Raw genomic sequence first — 17,250 nt, 5'->3', positions numbered from 1 at the left:
CATGTGCACAGGAACGAAGGGAGGGACCAATCCCTCTTTTGAACAGAATTAATAACTCAATGGTAGAGGAGCAACGAACTGTGTAGGATTTCACTGGAAACCAGAAAGATGAACTTTATGATAATAAATGATTTAATGTAATATAGGTTCTACATGTGGAATTCCTGAAGGTTCTGGAACAGTTCTTTTCAAAGTGCTGGTGAGTTCACTATTTGAGTCTTGAAAACACTGCTGTTCAACATCTGTTTCACACTAAAATTACGCCTGGACGCCCAGAGATTAAGGACTTGCTGGGGCCCATGAGTCTGGAGCCACACGAGGACCAGCTCTGCCCCCTCCCCCTGGGTCTGTGTGCTTCTGCTGCCCCACCCCACCCCACCCCCCGGGGCCCCTGCCGCCCAGCCAGGAGTTCTCGATGGTCCTCAGGCTTGCTCCACTTTCAAAAGCCAGTTGGGAGAATGCCAGCTGTGTGACACCTCGGTCTGCGGCGGAGGAGACCCAGCCTGCAGGAGTCTGTGGCCGCACGGCAGGGGGAGAAGTCCCGGGCAGGCAGTGCTCCGACACCTGAGTCCAGCAGTCCCTGTAGCCTTGCCTCCTCGTCCCTGGCTCCAGTGGGAGGCAGAGTCCCACGGCACACAGCGTAGTGCGCCCACCTGCCTGTGCCACGTCCACAGCCGGGCAGGGGGCCTGCAGTGTGACCTGCTTCAGCGTGCAGCCAGGTGGGAAGGTACGTGCAGATAAATCCACTGCCCCCACCTCTCACTCCTTCTGCCAATGATTTTGGTTGGAGCTGAGTATAGAGGAGTCAGACAGACGTTCTTCTGCGCCACGGTCAGAACAGACCCATCCACCTGGCCTTCCAGCTGGGAGACTTCCCTAAGTGCAGAGGAATCTCAGCCCTACCACATGCTCCCTGCAACGAGAAAGACCTCTGCCCCGCAGGTGCAGCGATAGGATGACCAGCTCACCCAGACCATCCCCCCAGCCCCCAAGGACCTCAGGTCGCTGGAGCCGGGGCCTGGTGTCCTGCAGAGGCAGAGCAGCTCAGCCACAGACACCAAAGGCCCATCAAACCCTGTCTTCACATCCACGGAAGTCAGTCACGATGAGGACGGGAAAAGCGCCTCGATGGCATCTTGGAATTAAGGCACAACATCCAAGACAGGCAGGCCTCACGCACCAGGGACTGTGGTCCCAGCCAAACACCTCAGATGGTGTTGAGTGCAAAGCCACAGGCCAAGTGCTCTGCGTGGGGACATCCCCACGAACTGCCACACTGCCTCCTGCAAAGAGGGATGCGCTGGCGTGAAGAAGGGCTTAGACGCCGTCGCCGCCTGGGGAAGAGTGCCGGGGGGCTTCCTCCCCCTCTCCAGTGTCCACAAACCCGTGGGGGCTACAGCCCATGATGCCGCGGCTCCAGCACGAGGCACCCTCACTTCTGCACTCACTAGAAGGCACTGGGAAGCTGTCACTCCAAGTCTCCGTCACGTGTCCCACAACTGCCCTTCACACGAGCCGCTAACAGCCCCGGCTGGCCGGGGCACAAGCCCTACAGGGAGAAGGGCCCGGCGCGCACCGCGGCAGCCCCTCTACTTTCAAAGTCTGGACATATTCATGAGTATTAAAAAAAAATAACTTTTCAGGTTAAAATCATGCAGCAGGTGACCCCAATCTATTTCCTTCACCAAACTGAAAGTTCAGGACCACAGCTCTAGAGAACAGACGACAGATCTCAGAGGTGCACACGGGACCCCGGACGGCGCCGCTCAGAGGGAACAGAACGGCAGCAGAGCATAAAGATGCGTGAGACTAAGTTTCCTTCCGCCGGTTCTCACAGATGGGCTTCCAACGGAACATGTATCGTATTGAATTCTTTATTCTTATTAGAATATCTTTACGGGGAAAAGTACAAAAGACCTTCCAGATAACCCCTCTGAGAAAAACATAGAAGTTGTACTATGAAATTAAGAACAGGCAGCAAAAGCAACCTACTCTGCATTTTTCAGAAGACGCTGTGGCGGGCACACACCCTCAGGAACAAAGCGGACTCGGAACCAGGGGTGCAGAGGCTCATACGAAAGTCACATGACCAATGCGGACACTACAATTTACTCTTAAACCCGAAAAAGCAACACATTTCTGAAACAGAAACATGCCCGCTGTGAAAATGAAGCACGTGGTGTCAGAATAACCTATCAAAATGCTGCACCACAGGGCTTCTGAGGCCGCGCAGCCTGGCCCCCACGTCCTACTGTGCACGGCTCAGCGCCTCCGGCGGCTGGCAGGCAAGCCCGCCTGATGGTTTCGGTCTGGCCTTCTGCTCCTGCTGGGACTCCACGGTAACGCCCAGAAGCGGGTCCTGCCCCATTACCCCAAAGACACCATTGCCTTTAGCACAAAATGTACAGTTCTTTCTGAAACCCCCGGCTCCTCCCCTCCCCCAAAGTAACACTGTCCAAGGAAACAGACCTCACCCTGCCTGACAAAGACTGCCCTCGGGAGAGGCATCCTGACTGCAGGGAAGAGCCACCTCCTTGACCCCGAGGACTCACACATGGGGTCTTCAGTCCATCCCAAAGACCAGTCCCAAAACACATCTGCCTTTTCTAGAGCCTGGGAACCTTAATTCACATGGCAAAATATATTAGCTCTTGTTGGATTTGCAATAATCCCTATGCCGCGTAAAGATTCCAAACTAGGGGTTATTCCTCACACAACTTCATGGTATCAGGAACACAGAGTACCAGAATATTCTCAAATTTTATTTATTTCAAGGCACTTTCCACAAGAAAACGTAAAAAGAATAAACTATGTAAAACATTACATTTTAATAAACACAACGGCAAGATCCAAAGGAAACGAAGAAAAATCAAATTATACTTCAAAATGGCTTAATTTCGTTTGCCGGCTGAAGACACAGAGACTGCAAAAAGGTGGCAAACAGGGAAGTCCACAAAGCCACTCCTGCTGAAGAGGTCCCCAGACAGGGACAGCGCAGGAGGCGCGAACCCGAACCCGGGCCGCAGACAGAGGCGAGGACAACAGGAGCACAGCGGAGGGTCCCCATCACACCACACGTGGCCACCACTGGCGGCAGCACCCGCCCGTGACGTCCCTCACGGCCCCAACAGGTGGGCGCGCACCAGCACTCTGTCCTACAGCCGCTCACTCACATTTCCTGCGCGTGACAAACCCCGTCCGGGCCCTGACGGCTCATGGGTGGCTCCGCGTACAGGACTTCCCGTCACTACGCATCTCACACCCTCTAATGTGAAAAACGTGTCAGGGTGATTATATATTAATTATGCACGTAAATGATCTTATATACACGACTAATAAAAGCTGACTAGAAACATGCTGAATTCTCTGGTGCTTTTCAAACACGTAGGTTTACCCACACCTCTCTGCTGGTATTTCTCTTCCAGCTTCTGCTGTGTGTGACGATTAATTACCTGAAGATTAAAACCTTCTGCTCTTAATACCCTCAAGCCTCAGAGGAAATGGCCCCAAAGAAAGGTCACATTTGGAGAGGACTGCTGAGCTGGTCAGAGCGGAAACACGTCCGCTCCTGGGCGTTGAGAAGACCCCCCCCCCCCCTCATCCTCACAAAACCACAAGGGCAGCAGAAGGGCAGTCAGAGGCCAGGACAGCCCCCAGAGCCTGCATCACCCTGCCTCTGCATCGGTGACCACCCAGGGCAGCCGACCCTGCCGGAGGTTCCTGCCCACTGGAGAAAACCACTACTCCCAGAGTGCAGGTGGAAAGCAGACGGGGAGTGAGAGAAGAGCTGACATGACAGCCCTTCACGATGCTGCCCAGGTCTGCAGGCAGATGGGGGACGGGGCCCAGCAAGCAGACGCCCACCACCTGACCTACAGGCACGGCCACAAGCCTGCCCGACCTTGCCTGACGCGGGAACACGCTCGCTGCGACTCGGCTGCCATTGGCATCTACCTCCACGAAGCCCCAGGTGCCAGACCCCGTCCCGGCACCAGGATCCACCCAGGGAGGACAGAGTCCCAGCCACCGCAGCAGCTGGGAGCTCCTACCAGAGGACGTGCGCTCCCGGGCACCGTCACCACCACGAGACTTGGCTCTGTAACCGCCGCCCTACGGAACCTGAGCCCAGCGGCCCCTGCCGTGCGTCCACACATACGTGTTCGCACTCCAAGTCACAGGGGCACCTGCGTCCCAGCGCCTGCACAGTGGCAGGACTTGAGAAAGTGCCGAATGAGGACGCCTGGGAACTCACAACCAGCACGAGACAGCGGGCACACGCCGACCTGTGGTGCCAGCCTCCTGAGGCAAGCACGCGCTCCCAGCTAGGGAACCTGCGGCCCAGGGACAGCCGGCAGCACGGCGCTCCCTCCCCCGCCGCGTCTGCTCCCAAGCACGCGGGCCACACCAGGCCGAGGGGCCCTCTGGCCGCAGGGATGAGCTGATGCAATGCCACCACCACCAGGACATAAGCCCCGAAAGCAACAGGTTTGTCTGAGATGATTAAAACTTTTTAGAGGCCATTTTGGTCATTCTTGAGATCAAAGAGAAACCTTTATTTTCAACAAAACTGCCTAGAAGAGAAGGTTCACTGATCCACTAGGAAAGAGTCTCTCACCACAACCAGCACCAAAATATATATTTAAAAAATTAAAAAACACACAGCCCCATCCCTCACGCACACTTCTCCCCAAAAGCCACACAACCCAGACCAAAAGGGAAAACAAATCAAACTCAATGCCCTCACACAAAAGAAATCTTTCAATTAGGATTTACAAATTTATATAGTCTTTCCTATGAAAAAACAAAAACAAAAAACCAAGGGGTAAGAAAAAACTTCTGCACAAAGGCCTGACGAGTCTTAGGAGATCTGAGAAAACGTATGTTCTGCCTACGAGCTAACAGAAAGCAAAATAACGATCAGTGCTTTTTGTAGATTTGAGTGGGAGGCCTCAGTTTAACAATATTCCCTCATAACCGAGCACTCCGTGGTGGCTGCGATCCTGCAGGAGCCCCACAGCAGGAGCGCGGCCCATCCACGCCTTCAGGGCACGCCCCGAGCAGAGTCTGCATCACACTTCCAAAGAGACAGGTCATTCACTGCAAGTTTTCCAGCGCTCAAAAGGGCCATTTTTCCCTTTAAAAAAGATGCCAGGTCAAAAAAAAAAGGTGGGAGGGGGGAGAGTTCTCTACTGCAGTAAAAATCTCTCAGTCCCAGACAGCTGCTCCGAGGAGTCCAAGCCGGGGAAGCACGGGGCCACGGGCACAGACTCTACTTGGGCTCCTCGATCACACCTTTGCTGAGGTCTGTCATTTTGGGATATTTTACTTTCTTCTGGTCCAGCTCATTCTGAGCCCAAAGGAGGAGTTTCAGTAATTTTGCCAGCTTGGGTGTTGACTCACGATTTTCATAATCTAGTACAGCTTGGTTAACCTCACTCCACACCTAGAAAATAAATACATCCAATAAAAACCACCACACATGCAAAGCACCAGCGAGAGTCTGTTATCACGTGCTTTTTATACCTCTTGGAAGCCATTTTTACATGATGAACTCATCATTTACTTAAACGAACATGAAGCCCGTCACCAGGAGGCACACCAGCAGATGTTAAACACACGTTCCTCGCCCAGAAGGAGCGCATGGTCCAGTCAGCAACGATCCCATCTGGCCTGGAGAGCCGTAAAATGCCACAAGCCAGGCTCGGGGTGGTGGGGGGAGGGTGGGGTACTGGACGGGAAGAGAGAGAAGACCGGGGCGGGAGTGACCCGTGTTCCACCGGACCCAGCCTCGAGGGACACCTGCAGCAGGCCTGCAGAGTGGCAGCCCCCGGCAGGAAAGGGCGCTGCCTCTGGGGGAGTCACGGGCCGTCTCGGGGACTGCAGCACTCAAGTACCAGCAAGGACGTGAAGAGGTTCACACGCAAACAAGGGATTTAAAATAAAAATGTTTAGGACACCTATTTCCAAGAGTCTCCAAACAAAGAGAAATATTAAGATACAGAAGAAGCTGACAAAGAGGTCTGAAAATCGTAAAATAAGTCACAACGCTCCGTTCCTGGCTTCACACAGTGAAAGATCCCACGTCAGGGAAGAATAGATGCTGTTGTGACCGAGCGTCACTCGCCCAGACATGGTCACACTGTGGTTCCTGAGCCCCACCCTGTCCGGGGAAGGAGGACCCCCTCGGTGGTCTTACCTTCTGCCTCTGCATCATATGAAGCAGGTCTCCAAAAGGCGACTCCTCAGGGTTATCAAAGGCCAGCAGGGCCAGAGTGCGCTCCATCTCCGTCAGGCACTCCCTGCTCTCCTCGCCTTGCTCCGCCAGCTGGGTCTGCGCGAACTCCAGCGCCGCCTCGGTCTCACGCTGGCGGATCAGCTCTATGAGGTGCTGTTGCTGGTCACCGGCAAAGGCAGACAGGCTCACACACCCACGCCTGGGCACGCAACACTACTTTCTAGTCAAAGGACAGCTTAAAGAACAACTTCCTAGCATCCCTGAATTATTAAAATAGCATTTTTTAAAACTTTGAGAGACAGAAAACACACAAGTGGGGGGGGGGGCAGCAGAGGGAGAGGAAGAGAGAAGCAAGCAGAGCCCAACCTCACAACCCTGAGATCATGACCTGAGCCGAAATCAAGGTCGGCTGCCTAAGCAACTGAGCCACCCAGGTGCCCCTAAATTAGCATTTTTAAAGCAAGAACAGCTTCTGAAATACTAAAGACAACAGCTAAATGAAAGCCGTTCCCCATGCAAACTAAAACGATACTCTATTAATGCAAGTTAGCCTTGTGATTTCTGAATCACCACATGTAACCTTATGGAGTATCCACAAACCAGATGCCTCTCAATGGAAACTCACTTGCAGATGGAAGTAAAGGTACCGGTTTGTGTCCAGGAGCTCTGGATGGAGACTGTTGATCAATGCGATAGCCTCCTGGATCTGGCCTTTCAGGATCATCTCACGGATTTTGATCCGCTCGTCCAGTGTTTCTAGATCCACGCTAGGTTCAATCCCAGATTCCATTCGAAACTTCTCTGCTGCTTCCTTAAAGCCCTCTGTAAATGACAACCATCTTCAGTGCTCGGAAATCGAGCCAGATGTTAATGCAAAGCATTTTTATCCCTAGAAAGCCCATTCACCTCAAATAAATAACCTTCAACGTGACCCGCACTTTCTTAGGGATTTGGTATTAACATCTGTGACTTACTACTACGCCCATACAGAAAATGGAAAGAATGTACTTCACTCCTTCCCATCCCATCCAAAAACGCTCTCATCACCTACCAGCCAGGGGTGAAAATGCCACGAAGCCCAGCGCGTTATGGGCTCCTTAAAGAGGGCTGCGGCGCCAGGCCCAGATGCAAGGAAGCTGCAGGTGTGCTTCACGGCCTGCAGGGACCTGGCCACTCCTGCCTCTTCGTGAGCCCACAGTTCTCCTCAACATCCAAGCTGCGTGTGTGCGTCCCCGCCCCCCACCCCCCACCCCAGCTATGGGCAGACACTTTCTCATCGCCTTCAAAGGTTGACTAATTTGGTGAAGGGGAGTACTGTGAACAATGGGAAGGAGACTCATACCTGTTTGAAACAGCTGGATTTTCTGATCACGTACAGAATTACCCTTTTCCTTCCCGATATCAGGAAGGACTGTCAGTTACAGACCCCGTTTGTTTGCTTCTGTATGCTTCTGCCCTTCCCCCTTTCTCTTTTGCGTTAGGTGCACCTTCTACAAACAGTCCTGTATAATTTACCAGACTGGCCAGAAGAGATCAGTTACTCGGGACTTTCAACGTACTTTAGAACATTCTTAATTATCTTGATTAACTGTAAAAACGTCAAAGATCAAGGGACAGGTTTTTGCCTTAAAAAGGCTCAGACACCTGTAATACCAATCTCATCTCCAGAAGACCTTATCTTTACTCTGGTAATCCACAAAGTTATTAAATTAGCATGGTGTTTTCTACAATGCCCAAACACAACTTCACTCTCCCAAGGAACTTCGATGGCAAAGTGCTGATTGTGTGTACAAAAAGGCAGAGTTGCGTCCCACAGGCAGCATCCTCATTGAGCCCTTACCTGTGACCAGGTAGTTCATAATGAGGCGGTTCATGTCCGCCCGCTGGACATGCAAGTTATTGAGTTTCTCCATCCACTCATCTTTCGTGATTTCATCAGGTTTTTCTGCATAACTCATTCTGACTTATTTCTACAAGAAAAAAATATTTTAAAGATTAATGAACATCACAGGAATGAAAGGTATGGGATAGGAAATACATTCAGTGGCACTGCAAGAGGGCTGGATGGTGACAGAGGGCGGCTACACCTGTGAGCACAGCACAAGCCAGACAGCTGTCAAATCCCAACATTATACGCGAGAAACTAACCTAATACTGGGTCTCAACTACACTTCAGTTAAAAAAAAGAAAGAATTTTTAAGAATTCTATGACAACTGTGATTGTTTCAGAGATAAACACAGTGACACGGTATGAAGTAACAGAGAATGGGAAGATTTAAATCTGGAGAACAGCAAGTGCAAAGGACCTGACACCCAAAGGCGGCTTAGGGACCAGAAAGGCGGCTGGGATGTTAGGAGACAGGATGTGTGCAAGGAAGAGCCGAGAGCCTCCGAACTGCCAGGTCAAGAGGTGGGGCGTATCATACAGGCTGAGGGAGGATTTTAGGTCAATTCTCTTCTAGGCACAAAGGGCAGCTGCGAGGGGCAGGAGCTGAGGAAGCGTGCACTCTGACACAGTGCCCGTGAGAAGGCCGCCGCCAGACACTCACCAGACCGACCAACACTAAGGAGTCTGACGACACCGAGTGTCGACACAGCCAGAGCGTTCCCTTGCGTTCTCTGACATTGCTGTCAGAGCAGACTGGAACTGCAAACATATCCACGCAGCTGGCACATGCTGCTTGCAGCCCAGCAACCCCACGAGACAGACCCTCACCACTCACCACTCACCACTGAGCACCAGACACGCATGGGCCCACTCACAAGAGACACTGCTCAAAATGGCAAAAACGTGGGAGCCCCCCACCCAGATGTTCATTCAAGAGCAGCACGGACAGACTGTGGTTCACAGAACCACAGTCCCAGGCCCAAAACCCTTGGGCAGGTAATTTTGCAGGCTGTATAAAGCCTATATGGCACAACTTACCTACATCACACGACATCCTCCCTGCAGTCTGGGGCAGCACCCCACGTTAAATATTACTTCTTTGGGGGAAAGTCTGAGTACCCGCACTGACTGAAATAGAAGTCATCAAAAGCTTTCACCAAGTCAGATTTTTCCATCAAATAGTTAAAACACACACACACACACACATAAACTTTTGGTTTTCAGAGCTATTTGGACTTCAGAATTGCTGAGAAAGGATTCTGATCATGTAGTCACATAAGAGAATTTACTAAAACAGTTAAAATATGAGCACAGCCACACAGATGACTCTTACAAACCAGCTGGATGGAGTGAGTTGCAGCAGAGGCCCAAGTGTGGCAGAATTTTGTAAAGAACAAAAACAGTAGTAAACACGAACGTGCAGTGTTTTGTTGTTTTAAGACCTGATCCTCAGGAGGTGGTTACCATGGCAAGGCAGGGCGGACAGGCCCCGGGAGCACCAGCTGGGCTCTTACAACGGGTGGTGAGCCCACCACTACCTACTACCTACTACTTCCGATTCTTCCTAAGTGACCTGTAGGTTGGGGATACTACTTCATGCCAGCAAAGTGCATGCTAAATGGCTTCGCTAAATTAAAAACTTCAACAGTGGAAGTGGGCTGAGCAGGAAAGCCAGCGAACAAGAGCAGTGCCAAGAAAGTCAGAGACACAGCAGGCGAAGGTTCTGTGGACGCCAGTCGGTGGCTTTGCTGCTAGACTGAAGGTCGAGGGATTTAAAAAAAAAAAAAATAAATAATAATCAGGAGCCCTTGAGGCCGGCTGAAGCTTTCACGCTTGATACCTTGGAGGAGAGGGCCACAGAGAAAGAGGAAGGCCCCAACAGGTTTGAGGAGTAGGGCAAGTTCGGGCTGACTCTCGGACACGCAGCTGGAGAAGTCAAGCAGGCCCCTGGATTATAGGCCCCCGGCTCAGCGCTAGAAACGTTCATTAGGGAGACACCCGCCAGACAAGGCTATCGAAGGCCAGGAGTTGGGCAAAGGTCGCCCAGGAAGACCGCGTGGGAAGGAAAGCAAGGGCACACGACAAAGCCCTCGCGTGCTCGGAGGGAGCCGACACCTCGCAGCAAGGGAGGAAGGCAGCGGGCGAGACGGACCGAAGGTTTCTCCCCCACGAGGGCCCGTGTCCCGTAGCTGCCGGCGGTGCGACCTCACCCAGACCACACTCCCGCTCCCAGACAGCCCAAGGTCGCCAGGGCGGACAAGGCGCCTCTCCCTCGGTGTCCCCGAAGCAACCCACCGCCCCACCAGGCCCACTGCCGGCGACAGCGACTTTGGGAGCACTCGGCGCAGGACGAACTCAGCAGTTAAACACGCCACAAACGTCAGCAAGCCTCCCGAGTCCGAAGACGGCAGCGCGTACGTCCACCGGCTCAGCGCCCGCTCTGACGCGGCCGTCCCCAAAACCGTCCTCCCCACAGGAGCACAGTGCGGTGTCTCACGGAACGGCCGACATTCCGCGGGCGCCAGCCCCGCACGTCCGAGCCTTGCCCTGAAACGCTCTCCCTTCAAGGATAAACACCGGACGACAGCGCCCGGGCGCTGCGCGCTCAGCAGTCCACCCCCGCCGGGGGAAAGGGCGCAGCGGACGCGCGAACCCAGGAGGCCCCGCCGCGCCGCCTGCGCGGGCCTCGGGCCGCGGCCGACCCCCAGCGCCGCCCCTCCCGGGCTCCTCCGGGCCCCCGCCCAGCCCCACCCCGGCCGGCCAGCCGCGCTCCCGCGGGGAAGCTCAGCCCGGCCGCCTGGCCCCGCCGCGGCCATCTTACCGTGCGGATCCCGCCTCCCGCGCTGCGCGCTCTCCGCGGCCGCTCGGGGGGGCCGGGCCGAGCCCGGAGGGCGGCGAGGCGCGGGGGACGGAGGCGGAGGCGGGGGCCGCGGCGGAGGCGGGGGCGGGGGCGGGGAGCGGGAGGGCAGACGCACCGACGGCCGCCCCTTCAGCCACCTCCCGCGAGAGCGCGAGAGCGCAGGCTCGCGCGCCGGCGGCCAATCAAGCGCTCCCCCGAGGGGGCGGGGCGCGGCGGCCGCCCGGAAGCGCGGGACCCCGGCTTCCGCCCTTGCGCAGAAGTCCGCTCGCGGCGCCCTCGCTCTACGGGTTGGCGCGAGAGTCAAAAGGCGTCGGCCGACCCTGGGCAAGATGGCCGCCGTCGGGGTGTCGTTGTGGGGGAACTTCGCGGCGCGACGGCGGCTTCTAGACTGAGCCGGAGGCGAAGGTCCCAGCTCCCCTTCCGTCATTTGTGTGAGCTCGGAGGGCAGGGGCGGGGGCCCGGTGCTGCGCGCCGCCCCGCCGGGCGCCTGCCTTCGCGCGGGCCTGGCGGGAGGCGGCCGAGCGCGCCCCGGCGGGAGCTCTCCGCGCCGTCGGCTGGGCCGGGCTGCGGGGGTCGCCCGCCCGTGGCGGCGTGCTCGGCGCCTGACGAGGCAGCAGAAACGGGCCCGCCCTCGGGGAGCCGGCCGGCCGGCCGCGCCAGGGCGGGCCGGGGCTGCGGGCGGGCGTGCGCGGGGGCAGGAGTGCAGCGGGGCGCCGGCGCGGAGTTCGGGCGCGGGAGCGAGGGAGGCGTCGGGAAGGAAGTCCGACTCGTCCTGAACGAGAAGTCGGGGTTCGGTGGTGCCGTGGGGTTGCTCCCACGTGAGCCGAGGAACGCGAGGGGGCTCGGACTTGCCGCGCGGAGCAGTGCGGTCTGGCGGTCAGGCCTGGCGGCCGTGGCTGCTCGCGGCTCTCCCCGGGCGAGGGCCGAGCCGGCGGCCCGACGTTCCGGCCCAAATCTAAGACGCGTGGGTGCTGCGTGCCCATCGTTCCGCGCCCCGCAACGACTTGACCCTATGTACCTCCCAGCTGTCAGCTCTGCGTGTGCGGAGGAGCGCCGGCGTCTCGCGTCCTTCCGCAGGCACACAAGGAAGAGCTCGAGGGGCGAAGCCCTGCGGAGGTAGACTATTGCGGCCCCAGACAGCTGCGGCCGTGCCGTCTCCGTGGATCGCGGCTGCGCGGCCAGCCGGTGCCCGAGGCGTGCAGAGTCCACGTCCTCCTTTCGGGTGGGCGCGGGCTGCTTTTATTGTCTGCAGCCCGCCCCAGAACAGCGCGCCCACCGTCTCTGCTTCTGCGGCTGCCCCTCCCGGGGAGCCGGGGAGCCACAGCGCGCGGGCGACCTCGCCTTGTGCCTGTGCTCCTCGCACTCCTCGGAGGCTCCCTGATGGCGGCGCGAAGTGAGCACAGCCAGAAAGCCTCCCCACTCCCGCGGCCCTCCCCGGCCTCTCCCGCTGGGCTGCGTCCCCGGGCCAGCTGCTCAGAACGGGGAGGCTTGCCCTAAGCAAAGCCGAGTGGAGCGTCTCTTGCAGCCTCCACGATCCCTTTGGATCTCTTTAGCACGGCATTTTTGTCGCTGAGGCCTGATGCACCGCAAATGTGTGAGCTTCACGAAAGCTGAGACCTCCATTGTGTGGGAGGAGTTCCGCCGATATTTGTTGAGCATGCAGAGGAGCAAATGAGGAGTGATGGTAAGGACCTTAACTGCAGGCAGTTTCAGCAGAAGTGGACGAAGGGAGACCTAAGGAGAGACTATTAGCCGTCCTCGGTGACTGAGCTCATGGACCGGATGGCGCTCAGATGTGTAGCCGGGTTGCCGAGGTTGATGGTGGTGACACCAACCGAGGAAGAGCCGTCCTGACGAGCAGGGGGCTGGCAGGGGAGGAGAGATGGGGAATCGGTGGTGCCTGTGGGGACACGGCAAAAGCTCAAGGGAGTGACGAGGGCTGCAGGTGAAGCTTTGACAGTGACACCATGTGACATTTGATAAACCTATTTAGAGAAAGACCGTAGAGAGGAGGAGAAGTCCAGAATCCAGAAGGACGGCAACAAATGGCTATTATCCAGAGAAGTTGTCTATTAAGTCAGCAAAGAAGCTTGAACGGGGACCAGGGGGCTTAGCAGGCTCTGCGGAAGCCACGGGGTGGGGGGTTTTAGAGGACGCAGATAAGCAGCGTCAAGTGCAGCAGGGCCGCCCCATCGTCTACTTGACAGGTGTTGGTGACAGACAAGGAGCTCAGGGACACGGCAGGAATGGACAATGTTAGAGGGCAGTGAGTTGAGAGGTGAATAGGGTGAGGGGGACACAGATGTGTGTTTAACACTTTGAGAAGCAGTGGATGTAGCGAGCAAGCAGCAGGTGAAGTCGATCCCGTTAGACACTAAAGCAACAGGTTTTGGTGGCTGAGGGGGAGGGAGAATCCAGGCTTCTGGCTGGTGTGTTTGGGTTTACAGGGTGGGACCAGCGCTGAATAGGGACACCAGGGAAGGGCCTGATTGGGGGAGAGGCTCCGAAGTCAAGAGCTCATTTTGCACACGTCAGGTTTTGAGGTGCATTTGAGGCATCAGGTGAGTGGATGGACTCAGATCTGGGCAGAGGTAAAGGGAAGCACAGCCAGGAATGCATGAGCTCCGGAGTGGAGAGTGTACAGAAGGAAGGTAGAGGCCAGCCTGGGCCAGAGCCCTGAACGCCCCATGCCACTGGGAGTCTGGGGGTGTGGGGGAGCACGAAGGACGAGGGCTACTTTGGTCACCGCCTGGGGGCAGTGACCAGGTTGGTAGGAAAGAGGTGGGTCTGTGGAAAGGGAGCTGTGGGGTGGCCAGAGCCTCCACTGTTCTCCAAGCCCTGGTGAAGAGTTTCGTCTTAATAGCAGTGCACAGAGAAGTGTAAAAAGTTTGCTAGTCTTAAAAGAGCGTTAAAGTGTTTTTAAAAGGGGAAAAGTATTTGGGGAATAACACACACAGTGCTCCCTTTACTCAAATCCTCGACTGCTCAATAACCAGGCCATGGGCCGTGTTTTACAGAACAGCAGCATTTCAACAGTTGCTTTTATCTTATTCTCAAACCCAAAAGCATAAAATCAAGCCCCTATGCACTGGAGGCCCCGCTTTCGAAGAGATTTGGCTAAAACAAACGTAATTCTTGAGGATGATGTGTAAACTGATCAGTCATTCCCACATGAGGCGGTCGACACAAAGGCCAACTGCCATAGCTTTAACTTTTCACGGCGTGCTCTGCTTCTTGGTGAAGGTGTTGGGAGAGTCAGGAAGAATTTCATGATTGTTTGGTTCTGCTGCACACATTCAGGTGCCATGTGTCTTAGCTGAATTCTGAGACCCAGGAAAGCAAGTGTTGTTGTTGTTTTTTAAGATTTTATTTATTTATTTGACAGAGAGAGACACAGTGAGAGAGGGAACACAAGCAGGGGGAGTGGGAGAGGGAGAAGGAGGCTCCCCACCAAGCAGGGAGCCTGATGCGGGGCTCCATCCAGGACCCCGCGATCATGACCTGAGCCGAAGGCAGACGCTTAACGACTGAGCCACCCAGGCGCCCCTGAGAAAGCAGGTTTAATGGTGGTGGTTGTTTTTTGTTTTTTTTTTTTAAGATTTTTATTTATTTGACAGAGAGACACAGAGAGCAGGGACACAAGCAGGGGGAGTGAGAGAGGGAGAAGCAGGCTTCCCGCTGAGCAGGGAGCCCGATGCAGGGCTCGATCCCAGGACCCCGCGATCATGACCTGAGCCGAAGGCAGACGCTCAACGACTGAGCTACCCAGGTGCCCCTTTAATGTGGTTTTGATGTGGCCTCTACCCCTCCCTCCTCTCCTGATTGTATTTCTCTTTTGAGACTGTACCATCGAATCAGAAAGCATGGGTCTGGGGCGCCTGGGTGGCTCAGTTGGTTAAGCGACTGCCTTCTGCTCAGGTCATGATCCTGGAGTCCCGGGATCGAGTCCCGCATCGGGCTCCCTGCTCGGCAGGGAATCTGCTTCTCCCTCTGACCCTCCTCCCTCTCATGCTCTCTGTCTCTCATTCTCTCTCGCAAATAAATAAATAAAATCTTAAAAAAAAAAAGAAAGAAAGAAAGCACTGGGTCTAAGTTTCTTTGCTTCCGTAAAAGCAAAGAGTAGGTATTTCCTGATCCTGTAACTCCTGCTGAGATAATATAAACTGTGCAGCATGGTGTTTCCTGAAACAGGTGGGGCGTGGGGGCCACACGTCCTACCTCCGCACACCAGCAGTGCCCAGGCCGCCGGCCTGAGGGGCAGTTACTTAATTTGCCCAGTCAAGTCACTGTTTGTGCACCATTTCATACGGAACTTGACTATACCCTTCAGACCTAGCTGGGCAAGAAGTTGATCTACACCTGTTGGCTTAAGATTTAGCCTTTTTTAATTAAAATGAAAGCGTGTAGATGGCATGCACACACAGGTGCAGAAACATACATACTACTTACTGTGCGTGGTTCCAGCTGTATATGCTCTGAGGATGCCCCCCCCCCAAGTCCAGCCATGTGATCATGATCAGGCATCTGATTGGGTGGTAGAAATGCTGAATGAAGAGATTTTTCCAATTGATATCCACATTTTCTTTTTCTTTTTTTTTTAAAACACCCGTATAAAATTTTGGTTTTTTGTTTTTTGACTTTAAAATTCTTACATTCTTCAAATGCCTGCTTTCTGTTGGAACGAGAGGAACTTTTTTTTTTTAAGATTTTATTTATCTATTTGACACAGAGAGAGAGAGCACAAGGAGGGGGAACAGCAGAGCAAGAGGGAGAAAAGAGCCTCCCCGCCGAGCAGGGAGCCCCATGTGGGGCTCGATCCCAGGACCCTGGGATCATGACCTGAGCCGAAGGCAGACGCTTAACAACTGAGCCACCCAGGCGCCCCCGAAAGGAGAGGAACTTTTGTATGTCTGACAGACTCCCAAGATTTTTCATTTCTCTGTACATCCATAAAAGGCAGCATCCTGACCTTCCACCTCCGTAGACAGATTTGGGAGATGTTACTTCTCCTTGAATCTCTTACATTTTAGCAGCAGTTGGTTCGATTTGGAACTCAAAAATAGTTGTGGTGGTGGAGGGGTAATTTATGTGTATTGATGTTGTCTAAGTTCAGAATAAAACTCTCTGGGTGTGCTATTGATAGCTTAGTCTGTTACTCTTGTTGGCATTTCCTTAAATGTTCTTGCTCACCTTCAGCACTTTGGTTCCACAGGCCGGTTGAGAGGAGGAATTAATTTATACAGTATTTCTGTTCTGCACAAATCCAGAAAGCCACCGTTAGACCTGAGTTTAAGTGGTCTCTTTCACTTTTTAAGTACTTTGATTTTGGAAACAAATCTCTTCAATTATAGCCTGTACACCTGTAGGCAAAGCCCTGCTCCTGAGGGCGCCCCAGGCCAGGGGTGATTGTAACAGACTGGCACCCTGAGACTTGCTGGTGGTGAAGACCACCCTCTCTCACGTCGGGGAGGCCCCCTTCTCCTCTGTTACACACTGTGTGTGATGATTAGCCTATAAGCCTATGTAGGCACAGCTGCTTTACTCTTAAACTGCATTTCTGTCGAAATCTGTGACAGGCACTGCCTTGTCTGGCTTTTTTTAGTGGATGGATTCCTCTAGAGACTTAGGAGATGAAAGCAACCAGAAAGGAAATACAGTTCTCATGCTTCACACTGATTAAAACACTGATTTTTTCTGAAGTCGACTTTATTTTTCACTGAACTCACAGCGCAATGCGTCAGAGTAACAGGCACCATTCTGAAAGATAGGAGTAATGAGCGTTGTTGTATATGAACACACAACACTCCTCTTGTTAAGGTAACAGAGCTAGGGCTTTATCATAGCGGAGGAGATAAAGCACTTGCGCTTGGTTTTCTGTCTGAAGACTTCTGGACAAGGGCAGAAGGACTGAGGAGAGCACTGTGCATCAACGCCTGGTCTCGTATACCGTTCTTTGTGCCTTGATTTAGATATTGTCCCAAGTCCCTGTCCTCGTACCCTTCATCCCTACAAGCACCCACCTGACGCTGCGCCCGGGAGTTCCAGTCTCACCTTGCAGAGACATCGCTGCTGGTTTTGCTTCCTTTAAAATCCCCAGCAGGGTTCCCGCATTCCAGCTTCTGATGAGGGAGGCCTCCTGTAATCTTTCCCCTTCCTCCAGCAGATGAGCCCCATTTTACAGACCGCTGGCCCAAGGTCCCACTCCTTGTTCCAGCTCTAAACTCCCCGCTCCCCGTGTCTGGGGACCAACTTGAAGACACAGTCATG

General features: G+C 54.4%; 2 protein-coding genes across 6 annotated transcripts in view; one reads left to right on the top strand and one right to left on the bottom strand.

Moving 5' to 3' along the window:
• Positions 1 to 114: 114 nt before the first annotated feature.
• On the bottom strand, positions 115 to 11,091 carry GID8 (GID complex subunit 8 homolog). Of its 3 annotated transcripts, none has more exons than XM_064573454.1 (5): positions 10,945 to 11,091; positions 8,076 to 8,205; positions 6,861 to 7,057; positions 6,197 to 6,394; positions 115 to 5,443 (listed from the first exon to the last, which is right to left on the bottom strand). In XM_064573454.1, the coding sequence occupies exons 2-5, from the start codon at positions 8,191 to 8,193 to the stop codon at positions 5,270 to 5,272; spliced, it is 687 nt and encodes a 228-aa protein (XP_064429524.1). In that variant the 5' UTR covers positions 8,194 to 8,205; positions 10,945 to 11,091; the 3' UTR covers positions 115 to 5,269. The 3 variants fall into 3 exon arrangements, with proteins under 3 accessions (XP_064429524.1, XP_064429525.1, XP_045742046.1); XM_064573455.1 differs by lacking the exon at positions 10,945 to 11,091 and adding an exon at positions 10,419 to 10,832; XM_045886090.3 differs by lacking the exon at positions 10,945 to 11,091 and having other exon boundaries at positions 8,076 to 9,944.
• Positions 11,092 to 11,256: 165 nt separating this feature from the next.
• Positions 11,257 to 17,250, top strand: part of DIDO1 (death inducer-obliterator 1) — a 51,405-nt gene continuing 45,411 nt past the window's right edge. The window contains exon 1 of one of the 3 annotated variants that reach the window (XM_045886084.3): positions 11,257 to 11,388. The gene's annotated coding sequence lies outside the window, so the exon portion shown is untranslated. Of the gene's footprint in view, positions 11,415 to 11,670; positions 12,668 to 17,250 lie in introns of those variants that run through there. The other 2 variants (XM_045886081.3, XM_045886085.3) reach the window with 2 other exon arrangements.

This window comes from Mirounga angustirostris, unplaced genomic scaffold (assembly GCF_029215605.1).
Source record: "Mirounga angustirostris isolate CCGP_5_RB_7025 unplaced genomic scaffold, mMirAng1.0.hap1 SCAF_10, whole genome shotgun sequence".
Classification (NCBI taxonomy): Eukaryota; Metazoa; Chordata; class Mammalia; order Carnivora; family Phocidae; genus Mirounga; species Mirounga angustirostris.
This window is presented reverse-complemented; position numbering and strand designations above follow the sequence as displayed.

Coding starts and splice junctions, on each gene's coding strand:
- GID8 (XM_064573454.1), bottom strand. CDS start 8,193: ATGAGTTATGCAGAAAAACCTGATGAAATCACGAAAGATGAGTGGATG. Junction 7,058..8,075: donor TATGAACTACCTGGTCACAG/GTAAGGGCTCAA, acceptor TGTCATTTACAG/AGGGCTTTAAGGAAGCAGCA. Junction 6,395..6,860: donor ACCTTTACTTCCATCTGCAA/GTGAGTTTCCAT, acceptor GCCGGTGACCAG/CAACAGCACCTCATAGAGCT.